A 14,653-nucleotide genomic window follows, 5' to 3' on the forward strand; every position below is an offset into this window, starting at 1 on the left:
GACAATTATAGTGATTATTAAGAATTTTATAGACTTCGATTAAGTCACCTCTAGTTCTTCTAGATGATTTATAATTTTTTGTTGTTATTTTTATTTTATTTTATTTTTTTATTTTACATATATATATCAGGAAGGCCTTACAGGAAAATCCCAATGCGCCTTCCTGGCCAATTACAAATACAAATGCAGCATTTTTTTTTTATTATAAGTCGTTGAATTGCGAGACACTGAAAAAACTCGCAAATTAACGAGACATCTATGAATTGTACATAAATTTTTATTGTACATCCATCAAATTTCAAATAGTGGTGACATAGTAGGTAGGAAGGATTTTTAGCCAATTTTTTTTCCGGGAACCGTTTCAACAATGAAATCAGAGAAAATTGGCAAACTCTGATAGGAAACGATCAATCTGGAGTCACAAATCCAGGTCTGACCAACAGCATACTCTGAAAAATTCATTTTCATTCAGGGATAGAACCCGGCACCTTCTTGACGGTAAGCAGAAGCTTAACGTCCGAGCTATGCTGCTGGCTATATATGCTGCTGGCGGTGGCTGGTGTTATATGTATTAGCAGTTTTGCTATTTAAATAATTGATAAAAATAAACATGGCCGTGTTGGAGTGGGTCAGGGCGGAAAGTGGCAGTGTCGAGAGAGGCGGAGGTGGAGGCGGAGGGCGGAGGGCGGAGGGCGGAGCAGAGGCGAAGGGAGTGTTGTTTGTCGGAGCGGACTGTCGCCGATGTGGGGCCCCCCGTGGGCCAATGGAGCGGGAGCAGCGGGATCAGCGGGATCGGGATCGGGACCGGGATCGGGACCGAGACCGAGACCGAGACCGAGACCGAGACCGAGACCGAGACCGCGAGCGCACCGGCAAGAAGCAGCGGCGCCCCCCGAAGCGCAAGACCACTGACGACACCCACTCGAACGCGAATGCGAATGCGAATGCGAATGCAAATGCAAACCCCAACGTCACCGTCACCGTCACCGTCACGGACGACGCGGCGGCCTCGAGCGCCCCCCCCGCCGCCGCCGCCCCCTCCCCCGCCGCCCCCACCGTGGTAGCCCTCGCCGCCCACAACCCTCACGTCGAATGCGCCAAACGCATCCACCTGCCTTCGGTGGACGGGGTGGGGGTGGGGGTGGGAGTGCAGTCGCCCCTCGAGCCCATGTTCGTCAGCGTGCGCGGCTCCCCCGTCTCGCTCTCCGAGACGGTCATCGTGTACGAGGGTGGCCACAACCTGGTGGTGGATTCGGCCGGCCGCCTGATCATGGCCGATGCCGTCTACGACGTTAAAACCGACGACCACGACCACCATCACCAGCACCAGCACCAGCACCAGCACCAGCACGAGCATAGATACGCGGACGCCGCTGCTCAGGTATATGTACAGTCCCATAACAGCGAATTACTAAGGCTGGCCACGCACTAGGCAGCCAGGCTGCCGCAGCCAATATATTGAGCAGCCAGTTTCGGCAGCCAGAGTCGACGGCCAGTAGTCACCTTTCCGTCAAGCGTAGAAGAAATAATTCTTTACCTCTTGTTTCGTAAGAAACGCAAAGCAAAGAGAAGATTTTGGATTCGTTCATTCAAACAAACAGCGTTTCCAGAATTGAATGGAGAAAGATGGATTGAGATAGCAAATGGTTTCAATAAAAATGCAAATTTTGCCAATTGCATTGGTGCCATCGATGGTAAACATATATGTAAGATTAATAAAACCAAGCTTTCCTCACACTTTGTATTTGTGATTTCCTACCATCTTCGTCTTTTCACATCTCGATCACTATATTCTTCTGAAGACATATCCCATATTGCCTTACGATTTAATCCGTTAACAGATAATCCTTGAAAGGTCACACAGTCTCTGGGATTCTATTCGCTATCCGCGGCGTAAAACTTCTGGCTGCTACGTCGAGTGCGCGGAGACTGAAGGCAGCCACATACATTCTACCTTGCAGGCTCTGGCTGCCGTGCAATCGTACGCGATCTATTGGCTGCCGCAGCCAGGAATTCTTGGCTGCCTAGTGCGCGGACTCCAATGAGCCACCGTATGTTAGATTGGCTGCGGCAGCCTGACTGCCTAGTGCGCGGCCAGTCTAACACCGTGCAGATTTTGCAAATTCTATGTTTAGAGCTATATATTGAAGAGTAGGTTCGTAAAATTAAAACAAAGATGTGTTTATAATGATTATACATAGTTTATTTACAATATTAATACAACATATATATATATATATATATATATATATATATATATATATATATATATATATATATATATATATATATATATATATATATATATATATATATATATATATATATATATATATATATATATATATATATATATATATATATATATATATTAGGATATTTTTATTGGTACATTGGAGCTTATTTAATTTCATTTTAAGGGTATGCCGGACATTTTCTATGGGATTTAGATCGGGAGAATTACCGGGCCAATGAAGGAGCGGCAAATTGTGGTCGGACATGATTTTTTTCACAATTTTGGCTTTGTGGCAGGGTGCAATAATATTGCATTAAGTGCGGGCGATCCCTTTTGTCAATTTTGTTTTGTATAGAGTGCAATATAGTGTATCGCAATACCGTTATATATTGCGAAGCATTCATCATCCCTTCTACACAATACAATGGCCCCCGACCTTCCGCACTAATTGAGCCCCAAATCATGAGTGACAGCGGGTGTTTCACATTTTTTATGACACAGGACTCATTATACCGCTTGCCGACTCGCCTACGTACGTATTGGTGAGTCGGTGTCATCAATTGAATTGACGACTCGTCAGAGAAGTGAACCTTAATAATGTTAAAAACATCGATTAATTCAATTCATTCAAAAAAAATTAAACAAATAATTTAATTTCAATTAAATTACCCCTTTCCAATCGTCGAGGGTGAAGTGGCGATGCTCATTAGCCAAATTGAGTCTGGCTTTCTTCATTTTTGGCGTCAAAAGCAGTTTTTTAGCTAGCTGCCTGGTTTTCATCCCTGCCTCTGCGAGACGGCGTTGTATTATCCGAGTCGATATTTCGGTTCCGCTCCCGTAAATTCGTCTGGATTTTTTTATTTGTGGCAAACCGATCCTTCTCAACAATATTTACAATATTTCGATAGACTAGAGGACTGCATTTACGAGTGCCACGACAATTCTTACGATTGGTGACCGTAGGATTTTCACCTCTAATGGGCGCTAATTTTATGCACACTGAAAACGCTAACCCCCTGATATTGAGCAATATATCTTATGGAATACTTCCGAGTATTTAATAATGTGGAAATATTGGCGATTTTCTCCAAGGATAAATCTTTATTTCTGCCCATATAAAAAGGAAAGGGGGTTGTTTCACAAGCAATTTAAACAAATAATTAAGTCACATTTAAAAAATTTAAACACTTTAACTTACTTCAATGATATCGATAATATACAGGAAAGCAAAAATATCTTCAAAACGAACTTTTCTCCCACTGAAAGCACACATCTACACCAAACGAATTTCAAAGCCAAACTGTCCATCTGCACTTGTTCGGTTTTTAAAATATTTGTATAAACACTACTAATCTTATTCTTCTGCAAGTACATAGAATAGGATACAATGAATGGTCTACAAAAAAACTAACCCAAAATTTTACTTACAACGGCGCAGGTATACAAAATAGGGTAAATACGCCGGTGTTAGTAATTCGTTGTCATATGACTGTATATCGAGTCTCGCCGTCCACCGTTCGCCCTGACGCTCTAAGCCGATCACCCTATTGGTGTGAATGCACACTCTCTCTCAGTAGCTAATTAGCTTCCAAGTCGGAAGGTCGATTGACTTTTTATGCCAAAAATGCCAACGTATTCAGTGAAATTGGGTTACAAACAAATATAATTCTATGATCTGAGAATTCGCTGAAATATACACGGCCTTTTTGTTATTTTTCACGTACCGCCGGTCACTGTTGCTAGTGGTGAATAGACTTTTAGAAAATTAAAATGAATAAAAGAAATTGCCTGAGTAAATTCAGGCTCAGTGAATTAGCAGTATTATCAATTGAAAATGAAGAAGCTTCTAAAATGTCACTGAAAGATGTAATTGCAGAATTTACTACTTTCAAGGCGAGGAAAAAGAACATTTAACACGTTCAACCCGGCGTGTACCACCGGTGGCCACGCGGATAGTGCTATAGTAGACTATAATTATACGGCTCCACTTCATTGAGCACCCCAACACTAAAATTCTAAAGATTTAGGGACAACTCATTATATAAAGTGATCTAATGCCGTCACGCGTAATTGGGTGCTGATACGCGTGACAGTGCCGCCACATGGGCAAATGTATGAAATCATGCGCCAGGCTGAATGTGATAAATTACGTGAGTTGATGGTCAATTTAATTTTAATAAAAAAATGTAAATGGGGGGCCTTTTGCTAACATTTGCATGCGACCCCAATTTTTCTAGTTACGCCACTGAGTATAGTATAGTACGAAATGTCTTAATTTCTTTCAGGTAACTGTTTTTAAGAATGGTAGAATTGAAAATGATTTAGTGAGAGGAAATTCAACAGAATGAAAGTGATCGCATATGTATGTGTATGGATAATAATAATTACTCTTGAGATTTTGTCCTTCGAGGAACGCCACGTGTGAATCGACCTCGGCCAAGCACACCAAAGCCCTTTTGTTGCCGTAGAAGTGTTGTTGGATGAATCAGCGGGACACACTGTGGACATTTTAAATCTGCATTATTCTGCATTCAAACATGTTTATGTTACGTATTCAAGAGAGTGCATACCTTGTGGTAGATCGGGGAAAGTACCTCGTTGGACGATGCCCTGTTCGTTGCCGCCCCGTGGTGAAAATCCTGTACATGCTGTGCACAGTTTTGCCAGGTCAGCTGCCTTCGACGGGTAGTGAGCGGAGTCAGCAGCACCTGGTGCGCAAGAAGCACTAAAGAAGTTCACTACTTCACTGGCGAAGTCGCACTCGTTGGAGCTGATCACTCGGCGCTCGTGGGCCGTTCTCATGAAAGCGACCCAACCTTAAGAGAGACATTTTTATATTGGAAAATTTTCACCATTTGATTTGTATTTAGCGCACAAATTTAAACCGATATACATATAATACACGAATTAAAGGTTGAAACATAGATATAGAATACCATAGATACGCCCTTACGCTCTAAGCCGATCACCCTGTTGGACCATGCACAAACAAAAAAAAAATTACAGATCATGCACTCTCTCTCTCAGTGGCTAGTTAGCTTCCAAGTCGGAAGGTCGATTAACTTTTTTCGAAAATGCCAACGTATTCAGTGAAATTGGGTTACAATTACTCAAAAAAAAACATAAAAATGTGGCGGATGGCATCACATATCATATGTAAGAATTAATATATAACGTCTTCAAATTATAGTAGTATTTTAACATATAATGAAATATCGGCGCCGATGTATGTAGAGTGTTGTATGCAGTGATGGAACAGCGGTCGAAAACCTCTGCCACAGGTGTCATTAAATGCACACGTATATCTTGTTGGCACTGAAGGAAATTTGAATTTTGCCACAACCTAATTTGAAGAGTTATATGTGCACCGTCCATATGTGCGAATTGTGCAAATCACACGGCGGCCGAATTTATTGAACCAACAATCTAAAAGGCGAACAATAACACTTTTTTCTACGTCGATGCCACGATTATGGCTGCCTATTTATAACTTTGTTTTATTGGACACTCGGCGTGACAGTAAACCAAACTAATAAAGCCATATTAAGAAAAAAATATTTAGCTATACACACTATATTAAACTACAAATGTATGTTACTATATACACTACGTAGATCCGCCCTCACGTCTTATACTGGTCTCCCTTTTCTCTTAGTAGGTACCGCTGCGTCGTAGGGAAAAAAATCATTTTTTCTTCACAACTTCCCCGCTAGTTAAACCCCCCGCACCCCTCAGTTAGTGGAGACAAGATCTCCGACCAAAATCCCATCTATGTGTATTATACATCAATGGCTGACACTTTAATATTTAGTTCATTGTTTGTAGTTTTGAACTTAATGTCGATTGAAAACCTTTCAGGAGCATCTCGTCTAATTTCTGCAGCAGCTTTGAACCTGTCGTGTAATGATTCGCGTGTCAATAAACGATCTTCCCTCCTAGATGCCTGTCGTTTCGGTCCAGTTCCCTTTTTTCGTTGTAACGTTCCAAATTCCCGTTCTTTCTTCAAGATTCTGAAGACAGTGGATTTGGAACATCCTATTCTAGCGGAAATTTCTCCACAACTCACCATATTCGATATAATTAGCTGCACTTTGTATGTGTTTTTCTGTTCTGCGGCATGTTTCTTCAAATTATATTGTTTCCACTCCGAAACCACAAACGAAAATGAGCTCAAATCGAAGAAAGGGTGTGTATTTAAGTAATTAAGTAGTAAAAAATCTTAATATATAACGATTATAGGTTTTATTACCCGAAAATCGTAAAATTTAAGGGGTTGCAATTTCAGTGACCGGCACTGTAATTAGCCGCACTTTGTTTGTGTTTTTCTGTTCTGCGGCATGTTTCTTCAAATTATATTGTTTCCACTCCGAAACCACAAACGAAAATGAGCTCAAATCGAAGAAAGGGTGTGTATTTAAGTAATTAAGTAGTAAAAAATCTTAATATATAACGATTATAGGTTTTATTACCCGAAAATCGTATTTAAGGGGTTGCAATTTCAGTGACTGGCACTGTAATTAGCTGCACTTTGTATGTGTTTTTCTGTTCTGCGGCATGTTTCTTCAAATTATATTGTTTCCACTCCGAAACCACAAACGAAAATGAGCTCAAATCGAAGAAAGGGTGTGTATTTAAGTAATCAAGTAGTAAAAAATCTTAATATATAACGATTATAGGTTTTATTACCCGAAAATCGTAAAATTTAAGGGGTTGCAATTTCAGTGACTGGCACTGTAATTAGCCGCACTTTGTATGTGTTTTTCTGTTCTGCGGCATGTTTCTTCAAATTATATTGTTTCCACTCCGAAACCACAAACGAAAATGAGCTCAAATCGAAGAAAGGGTGTGTATTTAAGTAATTAAGTAGTAAAAAATCTTAATATATAACGATTATATATTAAGATTTATTACCCGAAAATCGTAAAATTTAAGGGGTTGCGATTTCAGTGACCGCCACTGTATAGTACCTGCAAATAGCCACAACCTTCAAATTATGGTTGTTCTTTGTAAATATTTTCTACGTTGATTAATTGTTAAAAAAAAAAAAAAAACTAATTTTTATGGCTATTCTATTAACCATTTGTATGTGTTTTCGCCAATAAAATTAAAAGTAAAATTTATTTTAAATGTTTCGAGTTTACAGTATGAACACCTAAAAAAAAATCTTCGAGTGCCAAAGGTACAAATACGTTTTAATCTTCATCCACATAATGGTGTCTTCGTGTACAAAAATATCAATCAAATTTGTCCACTATAGTATTTTACTTCGATTGGAGGGCGTTTTATTTTGTAATTTTCGAGAACGCTATTGACCGTAGTTTCGTTTCAGGTTGAAGAACCCGAACAGGATTGCTTCGAGGTGGACGCCACTGGACGCAGAATGCAGTCACAGCAGCAGCAGCAGCAACAACAACAGATAATTCAGCAGCAACAGCTTCATCAGCAGCAGCAGCATCATCAGCAGCAGCATCAACAACACCAAACCCAACCACAGCAGCAGTTGCACATACAGCATCAAGGCCAGCCCCAGTTGGTTCAGGGTGATTACGAAATCGTGCAGTTCGTACAGGCGAACCCGACCACAATCGCCAACAACGAAACTCAAGAGTAAAGCTCAACGTTAACTCACGCATTTACGCTATTTATGTATTTGTAATGCAATGGATGATTTATTTTTTAGTGTCGACGGAGTCAGCGAGTCGAAAGCTTGTTGGCTAAACACAAAATACGACTTTATTGTGAAAAAATTGCAATTTGACTATGGTATGGTTTTGATTGTTTTATAATGTACAACCGGGGCCAGACATTTAGATAATTGGCATTTTGAAAATGAACTTTCATCGGGTCGAATATTCACTAGCTACTTAATGGTTATACAGACGCATCTAGTATACGCACACTAATAGAATATCTGATCTACCGTGCGTATGTATGTATGTACCTCCTTTTAACCCTTTGCCCGCGGCAATAAATATAGCGAACAAGCCCTGTATGCGGCGGCACCTTTTTCGCGAATTTGGCAATCGAGTTTTCGACCTTAAATACAGATTTTAATATTTACTCAAGTAACCAGATATATGTTAATTAACACATAAAGTATTATTTTAAACAATAAAATACATAATATATCTCGTAGTTATGGATTAATTGTCAAATAATCATTCTTCATAATTGTATGAAGACGTGACGTCACATAAACGAGGTTTCAGTATGGTTCCACAAAAAACTAACTTTTGACTGGTATATATTCATTTTAAGCAAATTGAATAGATGGCATTCAACTCTCGGTAATATATTCAACCAATTTTGAACCTTAAAACAGTTGAAATAGGCGCATATAAGGCTCAAAATCCCGTGCAAAGTTCAGAAATTCTATGGAAGACAGCCGCGCTACAGACTTGTCGCCCAAAGCTTCCATAGAAGACGGCCGCGGGAAAACGGTTAAAGGACAAGTTGCACAGTACAGCCTCTGTAATCTGCTAGCGTGTGTGTGTGTGTTGTCTGGATATGTACGGGTCCCGTTAGCCTAATCCAGGGTGTCTATTGTTTACGCACAAAGTCCGTTAGCTTTGGACGTCCTCTCTCACGTTCCCGCGTTACACTATCAATACTATCCTATGTGCACATTTTATTTAGTTTCCATTTGGTCTTTAAGATACTAATTATTTCGTTGTTTCTGCCCCGTACGATACATTTGTACATACGTAGTCATCGAGTGATGTATTAATACTGTGTGTTGTCGCAGATGCTGGGGTGAAATTGTTGCATTCGGCGAAAGGTGTCTTAAAATGTGTATATTTTACGACGCCAGCAATGCAACAGGCGTTCAATGCTGTTCCCCAATTTCTCTGTATTGAGACTGGTATGTGATATAACTGCTTTAATATATTTGAATTGTTTGTTCGTTCGACTATTTTCATTCATGTGATTGTACTTTTTTTCTAGATCTAAGTTATAGAAGCGCCGTCGTCGGCCAGTCGGATCAAGTGAGACAGACTGTCTGTTTGATCCTCGCTGAAGACGGCAACGGAAGGTCTATAATTGTCAGTGCCGGTACGTATTATTTGGAAACAGTTTAAACCTCCATTTAAAAAAAATTTGTACATTACAAAAAATTTGCGTGCATTTCTAAATGACGGATACATATTGCATTAGAATGTTTGTTTTGATCATTGAAAAAAATATTTGCTACTTAAAAAGTGGATGAAATGTGCATTAGAATGACGGACGAACTGTATCCGCAACGCCGCGAATACCAAAATACGAACCAACGTTTGGTTAGGTTGAATTTATTTATGGTTTGGTTAGGTGGGTTTTATTTATTTAAGACTAGCTGAAGCCGGCATGCGTTGCAATGCCAGAATAAGGCATGCAATTCCCGTTCCCTTCGCGTTTCCATTCCCGTTTCAAGTGACAACGTCTCTTCAATGTCGTGTCGTCATAAACCAACTGGTAACGTGGTTACCAATGAACACATTTCCTTGACTACACAATGGCGCTTCAAATTCTAACGTCGATAATACGAATTACGAATGGTAATTACGAATATTATTATTAAGAGGTTTTTTTTTTCACAGTAAGCTTCCCGGACATGCATACAACAAATCCTGAAAGTTCCATCGTAATCGGTTCAGTAGTTTAGGAGCCTATTCGAGACAGACAAACATTAATTTTTATACAGTTGACAGTTGTCAATAGCCGAAGACGGCAACGTTGCCACTTTTTGTATCTATTCTAATGCTAAAATCTAGTTTTTCGAATGATCGTTTCATATTTTTTAATGGTCACTTTATAATGCCCAACTATTTTATTTGATGCACAATACGAGATTGTTTAATGCACCGAAAATAATGCAAATTTTTAATGCACAAACATTTTTTTTTTAAATACAAAGTATTTATCTCAATGTACAGTTGAATCGTACCCGTATTATTTCTCATGAGACTTATACTGAATTTCATGTACAAAGGCATTGTTGTTTAATAATGAATTATCTCATATATTGTATTGTTTCAGGTATTTCCACAGTCGGCGACAACATCAGATGGCTGTTGGAAACATTCAAATCGTGCAATCCCGCTTGGAGACAGGTCCGATGTGTGATAGCCGAACCTGGACACAACACCGAGGTTTCACATTGCTTCAATCGAAATAGTCCCCATATTGCAGAACGCGAATTACCAATATTAACCGGATCTTATCCGTTTTAGGCGATTAAAGCAAGTTTTTCGGGCGCACACGTGTGTTGCAACGCTTGGCAGGCCGCTCGCTGGGCTTCGAGATACGCCGTACCACCAGCTTCGGTGCAGTTGTTGCGCACGTACGTTGATGCTCTCCTCAAGGGTGAAGAACCTGATCAAAATAAGGTATTAACTTGTATGTTTGTTGTACCGGGTGTCGGTTTTGATCGTCTTGTATTGAAATGTGGGTTTTATTTGTAGGTACGTCGTTTGGTCGGTGGAGCGACTTTGACGAGACTACCTCGACTCTTGGATAAAGATAATTTGACGAATCTCATACACAATGTAAGCTCTGTTAAATATGAACAGATTGACTGTATTTTGCCTTACGGAACTATTTAATACGATACAAGGAATTATATATTATGATTCAATGTTGCACATTTATGTAGTAACGTTGAGCTTAACTTCCTTATAGAGTTGAAGATGCTAACAAATTACATCTGTTTGTTAGTTCTGTTGGGCAAAAATGTGTCTAAATTTAAATGAAATATACATATGTTCTAATTGAATGAAAACTTTGTTGATTAGGGCTTGGAAAAGGTTCTGCGACGGTTTGAACCGCTCGAAATCAGTCCTGGCCTTCAGCCTGAAGAGTTTGTAACGTTTTTCTTCAACGCCGTCAAATCAATGGAGGGAGAGAGGCGAGCCATTGCCATTAGCCGTCTACAGGTAATATAAACGACATAGCATGTCGAATAATGCCTATAAAATGAAACAATTCGAGACTAACTTAAAAATATTATTAAATATACACAGTTAAGTTTGTACTTGACTGAAAATCATTGAAAAATAAGTTATTTTTGAGTTGTGTCACTTTGTGGTAGTGTAGATGGTTCATTTTTAAATTGATTCTTTGCCTTTTATAGGAGACGATAAATTTGAAGCAGTCTCCGACAGACACGCTGACGCAATACGCTTATTATTTAATACATCAACAGACATTGCTCGCCCAGCAGAGTATAGACCAGCAGCAGAATAGGTGACTATATGTATTCATTTATTTATTTATATTTTACTTTGGAAAATGCGGAATAGTCAATTTTATTATATTTGCCTATGATGCTGTATTTGGCAATTTGATGAGGAACAATGAAATCGGCTAAATTTATAGGAAATGATCGACTTGGAGTCATAAATATCCAATTCTGACTTGCAGCACTACATACAGGCCCGCCCCGAGGGCATATGGCACCCTTAGGCAATTGGTTTCAGCGCCCCCTTCAATTTTTAAACAATAAATTTCGTAAAAGTTCTTGAAATTGAATGTTGAAGAAAAATATATTAAGACAAAAACAAAAATATTTATTCAAAATAGGCACGTTTTATGTATAAAAATGAAGACATTAACACTATGGCGGCCGCTGACTCATATTTGTATCATGTTGGGTGCACAACGCTTACTGGCCGCTGATACATATATGATTCACGACTGCGCGAATATATTTTTCGTGCAGAATAAATTTCAGCTGATATATATTTGTATCATTGGCCACAAACGATTGACGCAAACTTAATTATATTCAACTTAATTTTTCTGCTTGAAGTAACAATACTGATTGTAAAATATTATAATTTACGAGGAACGCAGAAAGTTGACTGTCAAATATCAACGACTCACGAATAAAACTTGTAAAATAGCAAACTGTCGTCGGTACAAATGGTAATTTGGAATTGTATTTTATAAAAAATACTGCTGAAACATATGTACGTATGTATATATACATACATACATACATATCAGGGATGGATTTGATTCACGAAATCATATCCGAAAGAAGAAATGTTACTATAAAATTCTTCAATTCATTGTGGAATATAAATTAACACGATGGCGGCCGCTGACTCATATTTGTATCTTGTTGGGTGCACAAAGCTTAGTGGCCGCTGGTACATAGTATATGATTTACGACTGCGCAAACTGTTTCAGTCCGCTGATATATTTTTGTATCACGTTTGCGTCAATCGTTTGTGGCCGATGATACAAATATATATCAGCTAATTTTCAATTTAATAATCAAAAATAGAAAAAAGGGGGCGCCTCATAGATCCCCTTGTCTATGGCGCCCTAGGTACGTGCACCTTTGAGCCGGCCCCGACTACACATAATTCTCTGAATACATTCTTTTCAATCAAAGTCAACCCACGGGATCGAACCCGGCAACCTCTGGTGGTTAGTATTAACGCTAGCCGCTGGCTAAATATATGTCCAAGTTTATATCCGAACATTGCAAACTGCATACGAGTATTGTATAAATGTATTTTTTATTGTTTATTTTCAGTAAGGAGACGAACGATTACTTGAGCACGTTTGCGACCTCCACTCAAGAGTGTTTGTGTCCTTTTGGAAGAGTCTTTCGATTGCCGTGTCGTCACATTTTAATGTTGACTTCGGAACTCAAGGTATTGACAATATTCCAATTATATCCAATCAAGCCTCTGTCTGCCGAATAACGTCGTTTGCAATTTATTCCGAGGCTGCAGAACGCATTGTCGATGACATTTGATCGACGATCTGTTCGGCCGTATCTTAGCCGGGTACATTCAAAATGCTTCGGCATCCGACAGGTATTAAATGTGGAGTACGATGTGTTTCAGGTCAAGTCGCATATACCCTTCGAACTGAGATGGACCGTCTTCCACTGTCTGTTTGGTTGCGAAATGGAAGCCACAACTATAAGTCATAGCCCCAAACAAGCGTCTTCCGGTGGAGATCAAGGTACTATATTATCAGCGTTATTACCCCACAGTATGTGTGTGTGTGTGTGTGTGTGTGTGTGTGTCTGATGTTGTTACATTGAGTTTGTTGTATTTTTCCAGGTGATTCCGGACAGTTGGATCAGCAACATATAAAGCAAGAGTATTTGATGGCGCCGAGAGAAGGCCAAGTAATTTATATCGTTCGTTGATGTATTGATGATCGTAGATCGTAGTGGCGGTGAAGTAATGTCGAATGGAATGTTTTAGGTCATATTTTGTACTCCGACTAGCGGAACGTTCTCGACGACGTCGGAGGGAGTCCAATTCATCAAGACAGAGCCCACGACGCAGCCGGCGTAGCAACAAATGCTACGTTGAGACGTGCCGTTCGTCGCGAGACAATAACTTTCCGAGTGTGTGTAAATGTGTCTTAGGTTTAAATAGTTTAATCTATCCGTATGTGTAGATATTTTACGTGTATTTCTTTTTATCGAATGATGATCTGAATGGGGATGAGACGAGGAATATTCTGGTTTTAGTTTGGTAACGGTCGGTGTAAAATGAACGGTTGGGAATTCGACTATATATATATATAATATATACGCTATCATTTAAAAAAAATAATTCAAGTCAAATTATTTCTGTTAATTTGGCAGTAGATGAAACTCTACGATTCATTCCACGTGGATAGGCAGTAGGTAGAATAATTCGCGATTGCTGTTGGTCAGAAAGATGCGCAATTCCGATTGATAAGTCAGAAGATTTTAGCCGAGCAATACCTGGTAGCATGTTTTCCTTTCTACGGGCAAGTTAATTGAAATGGATGTATGCTTCATTTTTCTTTTCATTTTATATATGTTGCACCGAATCCGTGAAATCGGCAAAAATTGACAAATTCATGAAAAGTGCAAGCCCATTGCTTTATTCATCGAATGGGCAAGTCGGCAAGTTTTCATGAATTCGACAATTTTTTTCCAATACTAATGGCATGTTTTTCTTTCCACTGGCAAGTTAATTGAAATGGATGTATGCTTAATTTTTCGTTTTATTTTATATATATATATATATATATATATATATATATATATATATATATATATGTTGCATCGAATCCGTGAAATTGCCTATTGCGTGAAATCGGCAAAAATTGACAAATTTATAAAACGTGCAAGCCCATTGCTTTATTCATCAAATGGGCAAGTTGGTAAATTTTCATGAATTCGGCAATTTTTTGCCGATTTTCGGCAAATTCGGTGTAACATATACATATCACAGTTAAAACTAGACAATTCCTTGTTATTTACTATGTATGTTTGAAAGTATACATGCCTTTATATGATTATGTTCTTTAACGATTCTCTTTCTTTGTGTTAGTTTTTTTTATGTTACCAGAATTGATTCCGAACATGTCATTGAGATGAAAATTTATTTATTAAATTCGAATTACATATGTATATATTTTACATAAGCCAGTATA

General features: G+C 38.9%; 2 protein-coding genes across 2 annotated transcripts in view; one reads left to right on the forward strand and one right to left on the reverse strand.

Moving 5' to 3' along the window:
* Positions 1 to 14,653, reverse strand: part of LOC143913565 (transmembrane emp24 domain-containing protein 1-like) — a 138,479-nt gene that overhangs the window by 119,199 nt on the left and 4,627 nt on the right. The gene's annotated exons all lie outside the window — the stretch shown is intronic.
* Positions 611 to 14,412, forward strand: LOC143913833 (uncharacterized). Its single transcript, XM_077433849.1, has 14 exons — positions 611 to 1,381; positions 7,566 to 7,843; positions 7,917 to 7,999; positions 8,982 to 9,098; positions 9,182 to 9,289; positions 10,253 to 10,365; positions 10,447 to 10,602; positions 10,678 to 10,761; positions 11,008 to 11,148; positions 11,346 to 11,458; positions 12,759 to 12,879; positions 13,075 to 13,195; positions 13,297 to 13,364; positions 13,444 to 14,412. The coding sequence occupies exons 1-14, from the start codon at positions 611 to 613 to the stop codon at positions 13,534 to 13,536; spliced, it is 2,367 nt and encodes a 788-aa protein (XP_077289975.1). The 3' UTR covers positions 13,537 to 14,412.

This window comes from Arctopsyche grandis, chromosome 6 (genome assembly GCF_051622035.1).
Source record: "Arctopsyche grandis isolate Sample6627 chromosome 6, ASM5162203v2, whole genome shotgun sequence".
Taxonomy (NCBI): domain Eukaryota; kingdom Metazoa; phylum Arthropoda; class Insecta; order Trichoptera; family Hydropsychidae; genus Arctopsyche; species Arctopsyche grandis.